The sequence below is a fragment of the Dysidea avara genome, chromosome 13 (genome assembly GCF_963678975.1).
Source record: "Dysidea avara chromosome 13, odDysAvar1.4, whole genome shotgun sequence".
Lineage (NCBI taxonomy): Eukaryota > Metazoa > Porifera > Demospongiae > Dictyoceratida > Dysideidae > Dysidea > Dysidea avara.
Window position 1 is genome coordinate 1183223 of NC_089284.1, and position 14940 is coordinate 1198162.

The 14940-nt window shown below is 40.4% G+C and overlaps 1 protein-coding gene and 1 non-coding gene across 4 annotated transcripts in view; both read right to left on the reverse strand.

The window, feature by feature from the left end:
* LOC136242373 (transducin beta-like protein 3) overlaps positions 1-14940 on the reverse strand; it is a 112279-nt gene that overhangs the window by 31996 nt on the left and 65343 nt on the right. For all 3 annotated transcript variants that reach the window (XM_066033780.1, XM_066033779.1, XM_066033781.1), the window contains 2 exons: positions 13015-13083; positions 12894-12964 (listed from right to left, as the gene is read on the reverse strand). In XM_066033780.1, the coding sequence (XP_065889852.1) occupies positions 12894-12964; positions 13015-13083 (140 nt within the window). The remainder of the gene's footprint in view (positions 1-12893; positions 12965-13014; positions 13084-14940) is intronic.
* LOC136243818 (small nucleolar RNA SNORD36) lies at positions 12586-12652 on the reverse strand. Its single transcript, XR_010694999.1, has one exon. It is a non-coding gene; the product is annotated as a small nucleolar RNA SNORD36 (small nucleolar RNA).

Genomic DNA, 14940 nt, shown 5'->3' on the forward strand with positions numbered 1-14940 from the left:
TATACTCACTTCCAAAGCTCTAAGAAGCACAGGGCCACATAAAGCTCTTCACATGCTGTAAACAAATAAATAAATAAAAATGGAAAGTCACCATGGCAGCACAGGGGAACCAAATCATTGTTGATGCAAACTCATTGCTATTAGGACAAGTGTCCACAGTTCATCATTGCCGGAGTGGTGGTACAACTTAGGTGATCATGTCAAAGTTCCTCACTGGTGATAGAAAGGGTACCCAAGGTTGTTGCTGGAGGCACGAGGGTTGCCAAGGTCACCGCTGATGGCACAAAGGTTGCCTAAAGAATCATCCTTGGTGGCACGAAGGGTGCCAAAGGTCATTGCTGGTGGCATGAAGTGTGCCCAAGGTCATCGCTGTCGGCACGAAGGGTGCTCAAAAGTTATTGTTAGTAACACAAAGGGTGCCCAAAGTCATCACTGGCAGAGATCATCGCTTGCAGCACAGGGATGCCCAAAGTCATCACTAGGGGCACAAGTGGTGCACAAGGTCATCTCTGGTGGCACAAGGGGTGCCCAAGTTCATTGCTGGCAGCTCAAGAGGTTCAAGATCATCGCTGGTGGCACAAAGGGTACCCAAGGTCATCGCTAATGGAACGAAGGGTGCCTAAGGTCATCGCTAGTGGCACGAAGGGTACAAAAAAAAAGTCATCGCTGGTAGCACAAAGGGTGCTTAAGGTCATCACTGGCAGCATAAGGGGTGCTCGAGGTCATCGCTGGCAGCACGAGGGATGCCCAAGGTCATCGCTGGCGGCACGAGGGGTGCCCAAGTTCATCTCTGGTAGAACGAGGGGTGCCCAAGATCATCGCTGGTGGCTCAAGATAGTGCCCAAGTTCATTGCTGGTGGCAGACAGTATGCCTAAGGTCATCACCAGGGGCACAATGCATGCCATGGGGGGTATGCGGAGCATGCCCAAGGTCATCAGGGGGATGCAGAGTGTACCCAAGAACTGGAGGCACATAATGCCATTCATTGTGGCATGAAACTTAAGCCTTTTACCTGGGAGTGAGAGACACCCCCACCCTCCATTACCATCAGGGGCGTAGCCAGGATTTTTTGAAGGGGGGTTCAAGCACCAGCATTGAGTTACTAGAAGCAGGGGTCTGGGGGCTGTGCCCCCAGCCGCTGAGAGACTTTCAATATTTTAATAAATCAAAACTCAGCAAGTCGCTATATTTTATGCAAAAAGTACATTAATTATGATGCATTAAGTGGCCCTGGGATGAAGGTACTGTAGTACTAGATAAAGTCACCTAGTGGAAGCAGACAGCATAACACATAGAGACACATATAGCTAGTAATCTGTAAGTGATGGTTATATCTCACTGTGGTATAGGAGCCATGAATCCACTGATACAAATGACGATCAAACAATATAACTATACAAATATGCATAGCATGAATTCATTTTGCATAACACAAGTGATAAATTACTGGAGCTCTATATCTTTAAACACTGCATACCAAAGCTATAGCAGTATAAGGTCATGCTAAGTTTTGCATTTAATGTTGGAATGCCTGAAAAACTTGATATGGACATGGATATTTACATGCATGTTCTATTAGAGTATACCTGACTGCTCTATTAGAGTATATACCTGACTGCTCTATTAGAGTATATCGATCTTTTTAACAAGTTTTGAAGAGGGCTCATGTTACCTCTGTAAATCCTTCCCTGAGAGATGAATGTAAGTTTTATCAATTGTTGTGCTGCGCCATTACACTATATTGCTCACTCATTTTGTCCTGCCACACTAAATGGTGTGTTAGGATCCTGCTTGCAGAAGTCTAAATTTTACAGGGGGGTTCCTAAACCCCCCGGAACCCCCCCTCCCTACGCCCCTGACCATAATAGGCCCAAGCCTACTGTGGGGTACCTGGTACAGTACATGCAAATGGCACAAGCTGGCTTAAGCTCAGTGGTTGTGGTCACTACCTGTTGTGGCCTGCATGGTCATTATTATATGCTGACGTCAGGATTCAACCTCCGTGTACTGAGATTTTCTTTACCTGTGCCACAGACTGGAGATTGCCCATCCCACCCACCTCTCTCAATCTTCTCCCTACATTTGGAAGGACAGAAACAACACCATCCAGCTCAGCTACTGGCCAGTTCTCCACCACCAATTTTACTATGCTGCTCCCTCCGGCTTTTCAGTCTCTCTCCCCATACCCTCAAGCAATACTTCCCAAGCTGGTCAAGAAGATCCTGGCCCTGGAGTACATTGACATGTCAGAATTACTGTCAGAGCATTATGACGATCATGATGAGATTTAGTCAACCTGCTGCAGTCACACCACTAAGAGTATTCGGCGGCCCCCAGTCTCTAATATTATTGTCTGGCTGGATTGTTACACCTCTCTGGTTTCAGTATTGTGTTCAGCACATCCAAGTAAATTCAGCCAGTTTATGATGTACCAAAAAACTATCATCCTTGTACACCGGAGATTTGCAGGTGATGGGTGGATAATCTATGACAGCTCTTATTGTCGGAAGGCAGCAAATATCAAGTTCCTAGACTGGGGAAAAAATGGATGGGCAACGATGGAATGAGATATTTACTGGTAGAGCAAAGGCCATCGCTCATTGCAGAATCTGTCTCAGTGAACTTCATTCTCATACCGACTGCCCTCAAGCGCTTGATGCCCACCTGCCTCCAGCCCAAATCCCTGGTAGACTGGGTCGTCAGGAGACTGGACAGACTCCAGGCAAGATTTGTCACCTGTTCAATGACCACAGGGGAAATAGATGTACGTTCAAGCCATGCAAGTTTGCTCATGTTTGTTCTGGATATTGGGGCAGACATTCATTCTCTCATTGCCATCCTCAAAGAGAGATCACCTTTATCCCTCGAAGTGAGGTCGTCTTTGTCAGTGATTAAAGCACATAGCAGGACAATGGAGTGATTTAGAACTATATTCAATTGTACATGTTGAGTACCCCTGCAGATTGATAAAATTAACGTTATTCATATGTTAAATAAAATAATTAAAATAAATTAATACAGGTTGTGAATACCTTCCATTAGTCCCACCTCTCTCCCCAGATTGGAATCTAGCTTTATCGTGTCCAGCTCTGTCCCCTGAGGACGTGATCACCCACCTCACTGAGGTGCAGCTTAACCCTTTATTACCGAAGTTTTTTTTACAAAACCACAAGTGTGAAAACTTTTATGGCTTGTGTGAACTGTGGGCGATACGAGTGGACCCCACCCATTAATTAACCCATCAAGCTATATACCGTTTGATAGCCACCTCTCTCTTCTACCAACACAGCTAGAATACTTACAGATCACACACACAACTCACGCACTATGAAGCGAAGAAAGCGTATCTTCTCCGTATTGCTATGGCATTGAAAGATGGGTGCCGCCATCTTACTAATCAACACGATGACATCACACTATTTATTTTTAGAATCCTTATCACGTGGGAAATGGAGTAATTCCAACTAAAGCCTCCTAGTAGCAGGGAGAAGGCGAACATGGAGTTTTAAACAGGTATTATTGTTTTGTATACGCTATTTTATATTGCCAAGTGCCATAACTTGCCCAAGCTTCTTCCTATCGTCGAACGGTAAACTTCATTAGAAACGCCCGGTCCTTCTGAGCAGTTTGGTAGCAATTTCAGCTTCGTAGCCCCTAGGAAAAAGGAGTTATGGCTCCGTTTATAAAGGGCACTCGTTATGGCAATATATTAGCCATTCGATAATAAAGGGTTAAGAGTGCATGCCAGGGCAGCCCTATAGCTGATTTTGGTTGTTTGGGGGACCCCTTAGTAACATTTGTTCTTAAGGTATGCTAGTTACAACCCTCCCCTTCCCACCATATAGGGAAAAACGGGGTATACATCTACATCAATGACCTACTGAGACTGGACACCACTGCCAAATCAGAATCAACCACTTCTATTGACCCCCGTCTTACACATGTCACCACACCATTACAACTGGATACCTGGAAACAGTGTCTCTGCCATCATACAGACCACGACTTTACCAACTACATCATTCGGGGTATTCAGTATGGTTTTCGCATCGGAGTTAAACCTCCAGCGTCCCTCGTGTCTGCCAACAAAAACATGTTATCAGCCCAACAACACCCAGAAGTCATCGACGACTGCATGAAAAAGAAGTTGATCTGTCGAACATCCTTGGTCCTTTTCCCTCATTATCCGCCCCAATGGTTCATATCAACAGGTTCGGGGTTGTTCCAAAGAAAGATCAACCTGGGAAATGGTGGCTCATAACTGACTTGTCGTTCCCAGAAGAAGAAAGTGTTAATGATGCCATAGATCCAACCAAGTGCTCACTAAAGTACATAACCGTAGAACAAGTGGCAAAGAAAGCTGTACTACTAGGAAAAGGCTCCTTGATAGCCAAGAGAGACATAAAGTCGACCTACCGGCTAATTCCGGTAGCACCAGCTGACCGCCACTATTTGGGCATGAGATGAAAGGGTGACACGTATGTTGATGCAGAGCTCCCATTCGGCCTTAGATCAGCACCTAAAATTTTCAATGCAGTGGCACATGCTTTGGAATGGCGCATTGCTTCAGAAGGAGTAGACGTTATATACCACTACCTTGACGACTTTGTTGTCCAGGGCCCACCGGATTCAGCACAATGCAGCCAAAATCTCGGAACTCTTAAGACAGTCTGTAGAAAGCTGGGCGTATCTCTGGCCCCCGAGAAGCAAGCAGAGCCTACTACGGATATCGAGCTTCTAGGGATAATCATTGTCACATCCCAGCAAGAACTATGCTTACCAACTGACAAGCTAAAGTGATTGCAGCACTTCACTATAGAGTGGAAACTCAGAATCCACAAGCAACTGCTAGCAAAGAAACGTCCCTCCTGCACCAAAGAGCAGCTAGAATCCCTGCTAGGAATCATGTTGTACTGTCATACCTACTGGAAAAGCCTTCGTCCTACAGATGATCTCGCTTGTACATTCAGCTACTCAGCCATACCACCACTTAAGGCTCAATAAGGATTTTCGTTCCAATTTAACATGGTGGAGTATGTTTGCCAGACACTGGAATGGTGCTGCATTAATATCAGGGTCACATGACAATGAAATCATCCTAACAACAGATGCTTCAGGATCATGGGGCTGCAGAGCCTGGTGCGGGTCAGCATGGTTCCAGCTGCAATGGAATATCAAGTCACAATGTCTTCAAATCACTATTAAGGAGCTCATACCTATATTGACAGCTTCATTTCTATGGGGCCATAACTGGAGAAGACACAACGTATTGGTTTACTGTGACAATGAAACTGTAGTGTTCACCCTAAACAAGCGGTACAGTAAAGACCCATATATGATTCACATGTTTTGTACATTGTTTTTTGTTGAAGCATATTTTCAATTCCAATTGCTGGCAACTCACATTCCTGGGTCACACAACACATTGGCTGACATCCTCTCTAGCAATCATGTAGCTAAGTTTCGTACACAACATCCACATGTTGATATTTTTCTTTCATGCGTACCCTTTTCTCTCCAGCAGTGGTTACTGGACCTCCAAATGGATTGTACATCAGAGACCTGGACCCAACTGTTCAGCACTTTTGCAGCATCATAGCCACAACAACCAGAAAGGCGTATCAGTCTGCATTACGTAGATTTTCTGAATTTTGCGCCTTCTACAACCATTTCCTGTATCTGAAGCTCTTCCGTGTTACTACACATCATTCCTAGAAATTCAAAAGCTATCTCCTCAGACAATCAGGTATATCTGTCAGCCATTCGTCACATGCAGATCACCATGGGCCTACTAGAGCCACGGGAGTTTTCCTTGATGCCCCAACTCCGTTTAGTGAAATCAGGAATTAACCGGACACACACAACTCAGGTATCCACAAAAGTGAGGCTTCCAATAACACCAGCAATCCTACGCAGCCTAAAGGAACACTGGTTACCTCAGCAGACAAACATGGACATAATTATGATGTGGGCGGCAGCAACGCTTTGCTTCTTTGGTTTCTCTGGTGAAATAACAGTACCCACAGAGAAGTCCTTTGACCACACTAAACACTTGGCCTGGGGAGATATAGCTATTGACAGTACAGAGGACCCCCAGTCACTCAAAGTGCACTTGAGAAGATCAAAGTGGACCAACTAGGAAACGGTGTAGATGTATACATTGGAAAGACCAACTGCCCTTTATGCCCAGTAGTAACTATCATGCACTACATGGCAGTTCGTGGCACAAAAGGAAAACCCTTCTTCCAGTTTCAAGATGAACGCCCTCTTACAAAAGTTCTATTTACCAGCAAAGTGAGGGAGGGGTTAAGAACAATTGGATTACCAAAACAGAACTTTGCAGGACATAGTTTCCGTATTGGAGCAGCGACAACAGCAGTCAGTGTTGGAATTGAAGATTCTGTAATAAGAACTATGGGCAGGTGGATATCTTGTGTACGTACATCTACACCCCTCAAGAACACCTAGCATCCTTCTCAAGATCACTGACTTGTTCTCAACATTAGTGGCTACTCTCAGTTGCAGACATGGGTCCAAGTACATGAGTAATTATACTTAAGTACACTTAAGTACAGATTTGAAAGTACTTGTACTTTACTTAAATACTTCCTTGATTTCCCCAGTGTACTTGTACTTATACTCAAGTACTTTGCTAAATACTTGGGTACTTAAGTACTTGTAAGTACTGCAAACATTGTACGTAGTTTGTACACAGTGGGTACATAACAAATTTGCATGAAGGTGCATTGTACAATTCTTCTAGTGCCGTCCCAAACCTTACTATGTATCGTGTAGCCACGATTAATGATGTCATAGAATTCTGGCAAATAAAAACAATGCTGCTGCTGAAGTTAGTGCATTTTAAGTGTTTAAGAGAGTGAATAGTTGACAAAAACCTGAAAGTACCAACCCCACTAGGTACACTTACATACTACAATACACTGAATATACACTGAATAAGTGTACATTTTGCTACAGCAAAATGTACTTTACTTGAGTACTTCCATTGTACTTTACTTAAGTACTCTCTTGATTGTCGCCAGAGTACTTGTACTTATACTTGGAAAATTTATACTTGGAAAATTCCAAAAGTACTTGTACTTTACTTAAGTACTTTCAAATGTACTTGGTCCCATGTCTGCTCAGTTGTACATGTATTGTGAAATTGCTTTTATGTACTAGTGTGATGAATCCTAGGTATATACAGAGATTTAATTGGTAAATTTTCCGGGTTCAGTGGTAGGAACAAGTTCCTCTGGACCGGGAAGCCCTAACGGACTCCCAATTACCCCCAAACTGGGGTTAGAGTAAGTCAGAATCTGTTAAGCCAAGGGATAACAATTAGTAGAGAATGCCAGGTATGTGCTAATCTTAGTGTCAATGTATGTTGTACTATTTAAAGCATAAGTATGCGTCTTAGGGATAAAGTATATCCCATGCCTATGTGCATCACCCCTGGGGCCTTCCTCCACACCTCATCATGATCTTAGTGTTATATAACGTCTGACAGACATTAACTGTGCTACAACAAAAAAAATCCAGTATTAAAAAAATGTTAATTTAAAAATGAAGTAGGGATCAAAAGTAATGAAACAAGAGATGAATGATGGTATTACAGCATAGCTCGGTGGGAGAGCCCCTACTTTGGCACATTATCTATAACAATTATTTTATTCAGTGCCAATGTACATCCAATCCCTACTTCAGTCTAATAGTTAGTCTAATAGTTAGTCAATAGTATAACTGTATAGTTTTAGGGATTAAATGTCGACTGGTTTAATAGTTGCAACCTCCTTTGTTTCATTATGTTTATTTATTGATTCCTACTTGTTGTCTACTATTTTTGAACATAACTACTGACTGCATTCACCCATTATACCTCATCAAAAAATAGTATGGCAACCAGACATAACATTCGCATATAAATACACAGCCCAACTACTAATTGCTAAAAGATGGCCATTCTGCTTTGTTTTTAGCTGTGTTTCACCCATTACACAGTGCTACTGACTAGGAATAGTATTAAAAAGTCGCAGAAATTACAATCAGCTTCCTATAAGACATGATATATGTGACTATCTCAGCAAAAACCTGGCTTGCTCACAACTTCCAAACTTTTTAAAACTCAGCATCATCTGCATGATCCAAGGAATCAATCACCGAAGTTTCAGCCTTCTATATTGAGTAGCTTAGGAATTATAGTGCTAGACAGTAGAAAGAGCAAGATAACCAATTTGTACAGCAACTATTGTAAACTGAAAACAAACTACAGTTGCTTACATTCGCAGCCATAACTTCCATTAGCATAGTTACAATTTGGCTTAAAAAGTTCAACATGGATCAGCAAGGTATAGTGTTAGCCCTGTAGTCACTTATGCATATGGCTATAAAGGCGGTTTAGTTGAAGAAATGACAACAATCTTGCTTACGTTTACCGCACTGTAAACAAATGCACATGAGACCTATACCGTTGGGGCTACAGAAACGAAACAAAGATTTTCAAACTCTCCACGAGCAGGCAAATAAGATGGCTTATACTTTTAAATCAATTTGAGCCTTTTTAAACCAGGCGATCTTTACTGAAATTTTTTTCGTAAAAAACGTGTGTGTGTACCTATCTATCTATCTATGTTTGTCTGTACGCACCCACGTAAGCAAAATTGTTAAATAATGGTAAAAGCAGCTTTTATGTAAGGAGTAAAAGCAAACTGTATTAAACTTCTACACAGGTGAACTTTGCTCTGAGGTGGTTTCTCTTCAGCAAACTGAAAATGTGGCGGCTTTCCTCAGACTTTGTAAACTACCTTCCCTTTGAGGTTTTCAGGTGTTTAACAACTGAAAAACAACAGTGTAGGCCTCGTACAATACCAGGAATAGCATATCGCTTTGAGTTGAAAGTGGGTGTATCCCTTCCGTACGCGAACGAAAATGAAGAGTAGCTTTGAGGCTCTATGTTTGTCCATACGCACCCACATGAGCAAAATCGTTAAATAATGGTAAAAGCAGCTGTTACGTAAGGAGTAAATGTGAACTGTATTAAACTTCTACACAGGTGAACTTTGCTCTGAGATGGTTTCTTTTCGGCGGACTGAAATACGGGTGTGGCGGCTTTCCTCAGACTTTGTAAACTACCTTCCCTTTGAGGTTTTCAGGTGTTTAACAACTGAAAAACAAATGGTGCAGGCCTCATACATTACCAGGAATAGCATATCGCTTCGAGTTGAAAGGGGACGTATCCCTTACGTATGCGAATGAAACTGAAGAGTAGCTTTGAGGTTTTGTCAAGAGAATTTGTGGGAAAAAACATGATAGTCAAACTATAAAACAGTTTAGAAGATACTTCTGTGCGTAATATTTTGGTAAATGCGGTTTGTTTAACAAGCGCTTCCTTAGCAGTGCATAGCAACGTAATTGAACAAAATATGGAAATTTCATGAATTACGAAATACGAGAATTAGCTAATAATATTACTGCACAACCCAAAACTACCCTATTGTAAAATAGTAATACATAGTTGGTTAATTCATAGTACCATATACTATCTATGGTTAATTCTAGATGAGTTAGCTAGCTGCAAGGCTCCTGGTTTTTTTGAAATAGCACAACATCAACTTGTTTTCTTTGAGTAATGGCTTGATAAAAAACTTGTTTTTTTTGTGTTGTAGCATGCATAATTCTTTTAATTTTGATTTTCTCAATAAGTTGTCAGACCATAATTGAATGTGTCTGGAAATAGAGTCCTTTCAAGGTTTAGCACTGAGTTTAGACTGTGATATTAGGCTAGGAGGGAGGCCAGACATAGTGGCATTGACATATAATTTGTACTGTGCATTAGGGATCATAGGTTTCCTAGACAAAAAATTCACCCCCAAAAACCAGCTTCACAACTCCATCCTTGCATGCTTGTATGAACTAAGTCAGGTTGTTGCTGAGACGGTCACATATAGTCAAGCCATCGTGCATTACAACAACACCTATGTGGTAGTAGAGAAAGAAATGGGACATAAAGGAGGACAAAGGTAAGTTCATGTTGCACCATTGTAGTTTCAGCAGTAGTTAAAAAGGGCATATCTCTGACTTACGTGATCGTTGTAGCCTTAACCATAGTCACAGTAGAAAATTCAGTTACATAAATTCCAAAGACGAATTGTGACTGAATTTGACAAAACCCAGCTTCGACGCACAAAGCTTCGTTAGGAGATATGGCGATTTTAAGTAATCATTGTGTAATAACTTTCCAGTGCCTACAGCTGTGCAAACAAAATTTGCACCAAGTATGCATCTATTTACTAGCTATCACTGAGTGGGTGTATACATTTCTGATACCCAAAATTAGCCCTGTTTTGGGCAGCTTTTCTCGAGCGGGTAATAATATCACAGGTGGTAGTAATAGAGTGGGAGGGTGGGGGGCGGTGGGTGGGCTTAATACAGGGGTATAAAATGAAGCAAGAAGACGACTGGAATCCAGAGGCCAAGTTTGGGCTCTCCATGGCCCTCCATGGCCCTCAAATCACTCCAAATGGACTGAGAACACTATTGGCGAGCTCTCTGTGAAGTCCCAGCTCACTACACATCATTATCACAAAGCCATGGCCATTCAATGGCACCAATCTCCCACTCGTGGCTTTGACAGGGTCGGAAGAAAGCTTCCACAGAAACCAGACTTGCCAGTCCTGAAGGAAGTACAGTGTGGAATATGATAGTGTATTAGGCCAGCAATACATTTCTGGTAAAAACGTAAGTTTGATTTTGTGTGTGTGGAAGCCTTGTTATGTGAAATCCGGTCACAATTTAAGGTTACGGTATAGTCACGGGCAATAATTCAAAATTTTGAATGCCTATCGATAGTTTTTGAGAAGCCCATAAAACTGGTCTAGCAGCATGAAAAGTTTTAAATGAAGGTGAAGCCCTTCATATTTAATGTTTTTATGTAGCTACAGTGTAGTTTGAGCCAGGTGAAACACTACAATTTGTTGTACCAATACAAGTAAGCCAGCCCATACATTGCTCAGCTCCAGCTGTCACTACCATGTTTTCCCGCCACAAAATACAGCAAAAGCTGTAGGCTCTATTGGCATTTCTGGGGCATAGTGATACTGTATATTAAATTTATTAAGCGCTTTTGGCATGTTTCTTCCCAGTGACTCAGATACAAGCCTTTGAAAGAGCTTGTTTCACTCGAAAAACTACTAAAAGTTCAATAAAATGTCTATACAACCAGTAACTTAAAAAATTGCTTCCACAGGACCTAGATATTTTAGTTGTTCAGTCACTTGTGTTGAAACTATAAGGATTCAGTAATCTGTTAGTCTGGTTTTTGGCAGCACATTTTTATAAAAGATCACTCTATTGTGGACCACACACCCAAGAACAGTTATTGTAAAACAAACAAGGGAAGCAATAAAACCCGGAATACGGAATAACGGAACAGCGGAATAACGGAATAAGCGAAAATTACATTCTTAATATTTTACTACTATATATACAGTCTATAGCATTTATACAATACTCACCTCGTAGCAATTCCACAGAGAATCACTAAGGCGATCCTCAGGGCGATCTTTAAATAGAACTAGCACAAAACTAACCACTCTAGAATAATCTAACTAAGCTAAAATACTTTCTAATACACTTTACTACAAAATCGCTACAACACTATAAGTTCTTTCTGCTACAGCTACTTATACCAGCCATCACACACGAGTAACTGCCCGAATTTATTAGTGACAACATTCCATCCTAAGAAATCTTCTCTGAAATAATCTACTCTGGCTAACCTGTTAGTTATCCATCGCCAAACAAGCTTAATGTAAATTCAAAAGGTTAAGTGCTGTATTTAGCTGACATCACTTTGTGCAGCTTGATTCTAATAAATTCGGGCAGTTACTCGTGTGTGATGGCTGGTATAAGTAGCTGTAGCAGAAAGAACTTATAGTGTTGTAGCGATTTTGTAGTAAAGTGTATTAGAAAGTATTTTAGCTTAGTTAGATTATTCTAGAGTGGTTAGTTTTGTGCTAGTTCTATTTAAAGATCGCCCTGAGGATCGCCTTAGTGATTCTCTGTGGAATTGCTACGAGGTGAGTATTGTATAAATACTATAGACTGTATATATAGTAGTAAAATATTAAGAATGTAATTTTCGCTTATTCCGTTATTCCGCTGTTTCGTTATTCCGTATTCCAGGTTTTATTGCTTCCCAACAAACAAGCACAATTAGTTGTATTGCTAACAAAACACAGTTGTTGAAATTATTTATCCCTGCTTGGTTTAAAGCAGGTTTTGTAATTTGTTCCACCCACGCATTTTAAACTATTCGGTAACCTTAACGTCCCTCGTGCTCTGGATGCATATTGGATTGGTTACGTCTAATCAACAATGCCAAGCTGTTGTGAAGCATGAGTGAGGCTGATTTTTGGGGAAAGAAAAGTACAAACCTTCATGACCCCTGCCTGTTATACAATACTACCATCACGATGAGAATTCTACTATTAAGCAATAACATATAGTCCTTGTAATCCCTTTACATGTATGGGATAAGTCGATCCACCATTATAGGAAAAAGTAACAACAATTCCATATATAGACTTGCTCAGATATAAAAAGCTCGTTTATAGTGACTACATCATAGATGTAGTAAAATCATCACAGCAAGTCAGAAATAAAATATTATACCAGAAAGCTTGATGGTAGGTGGAATTGCACTGATACGGAACTATGGTGGGTGCTGGTCAAATGGTTTGATAGTTGATAATATGGAAATGAGCAACCTGTTCCATAGAGTAGTTGGAATGGGTAATTGGGTATATATTATTATAACACTCAAATCCAGGAATATACGGTATGTAAATAAACACTAATAAAAACTGGACAGACAATTAATATAACACTTCACCTTGATGCTAGTTGCATTCCTCTGCTGATAAACATAACCTTCAAAACTGAGCTTGTGTGGCCCTCAAATGACTAATATAAACTCAAACACTATAAGAAACTATGCACATTAGACTACACACCTTTATACATGAGTTATCAGCAATAGCCCACAATTTGATTGTGCCATCTCCTGATCCAGTAGCTACACACTAAATAATATATTGCACTTACACACACACACTCACACATGCACAAACGTATACATGCGCGCACACTAAACCAAAGCCTTCAGCCTCGGCTATAACAGTTTTCAAAATATTTTGGTTGTTTTATGAGTGGAATATCAGAAATAAACACTAAGCATCTATACTAGTGTAAAAAAAAATTTTTTTTAATTAAAACATGGGAATGGAAATCGCTGAAAAAAGTAAAGAAACAAGAGTCAAACAAGCCAGCATGTTAAACACAGAGAGATCTCTATTGGCACTCAATAGATATAGCAGAAACTAAGGAAAAAATGACAGAGCATGTAACTAAAGATTTATGACAAAGTCAAAATAGGGATTTGTGGTTTACATTACCATCCCAGTGATCACTTCTTGTTTCATTGTTTTTTTACAGCGATCCCTATTCTCTCTCTTAAATTTTCAATTTTTTATTCATCTGGTGATATAAAGTTTCAATTTATATTTATAATCTAATGACGAAGTGTCAGTTTTCATTGTGGGATTCTACATGCTCCACACCAACATGCATGTACTATGCATAATACATGCATGTCCCCCCTCACTGTAACATGCATGTTGCATGTATGATACACGTACCGTACCTCACATACATGGAACACTCGTGTTACAGTAAATGTGCGTGGAGGTTGCATGGTACATGCATGTAACATGCACAATATTTCGAGCTGGGATTTTATACACTGCTATAGTTGGCTATGTCAAAGCCGTATAGTACAAAGTACAGTACATTCAATAGTAAGGAAACAATACACTGGTGTTTGCTAACTCCGATAATATTAACTGACTACCTAACAGCTACTGTACGAAACAAGAAGGGATCGCTGGGATGGCAATGTAAACCACAAATCCCTATTTTGACTCATTTCAAAATGACAGAGCATGTAACTAAAGATATAAGAAAGAGTCAAAATAGGGATTTGTGGTTTACATTACCACCCCAGCAATCCCTTCTTGTTTCATTGCTTTTTTCAGCGATCCCTATTCTCTCTCTTAAATATTCAATTTTTTATTCATCTAGTTTATGTAATTTTTATTAATCCAGTGATGGATTTCTTTGATTGATAATGAAGACTGTGGTGAAAAGTGTAATTTCACATCTTGCATAGTAGCTAACACCATCAATGTTTCAGTACACACGATCAAACTGCAACATGTATACAGGCTGAGAGTCTCCTAACATGAGCTACAATTTACATTACTGGTGCCTTTAATAGCTGTTAAATTCAGTGCAACGATTGTTGTTATACACTTAACTGCATTATTAGAGTATTAACGTGACTGCTCTATAAGAGTATTGAATCTGGATAACCAACCCACGTACACTAATCACGGAACGAAAAAAACCACCCTGCACCAGTCTTCACCACAGATTAAGTTTCCTGGCCTATACTGAGTTTAAGAAAGACAGATTTTTCTATTAGCCACAAGCAGCGCACACTAAAAAAACTTAACTCTGAGCACAATCTTATATGGCTTCTCATGTGTAATGGAGTTGTGGAATGAAGAAATGGCCCGGTTTGGGCTGTTTCTATCCGAAAACGAAATCAAAATTAGGCCATGGACATGCACAATGATCCATTCAGCAAGCCTTGCTACTTTTTATCCCAGGATGTTCCTTATAAATTTCTCTATGCCTGTGAAAGAATAATATTATGAATAAATTATACAACCAAGTACTAAAGATGAACCTACTATCGTGGTTCATGATAATCGGTTAAAATTACATCATTAATAATGAATGAATAAATAATGTTTGAGAAAACTACAAGGCCTAAGGCTTCACACTCACCAAGAATAGAATCCATGTTGTATGAAGAG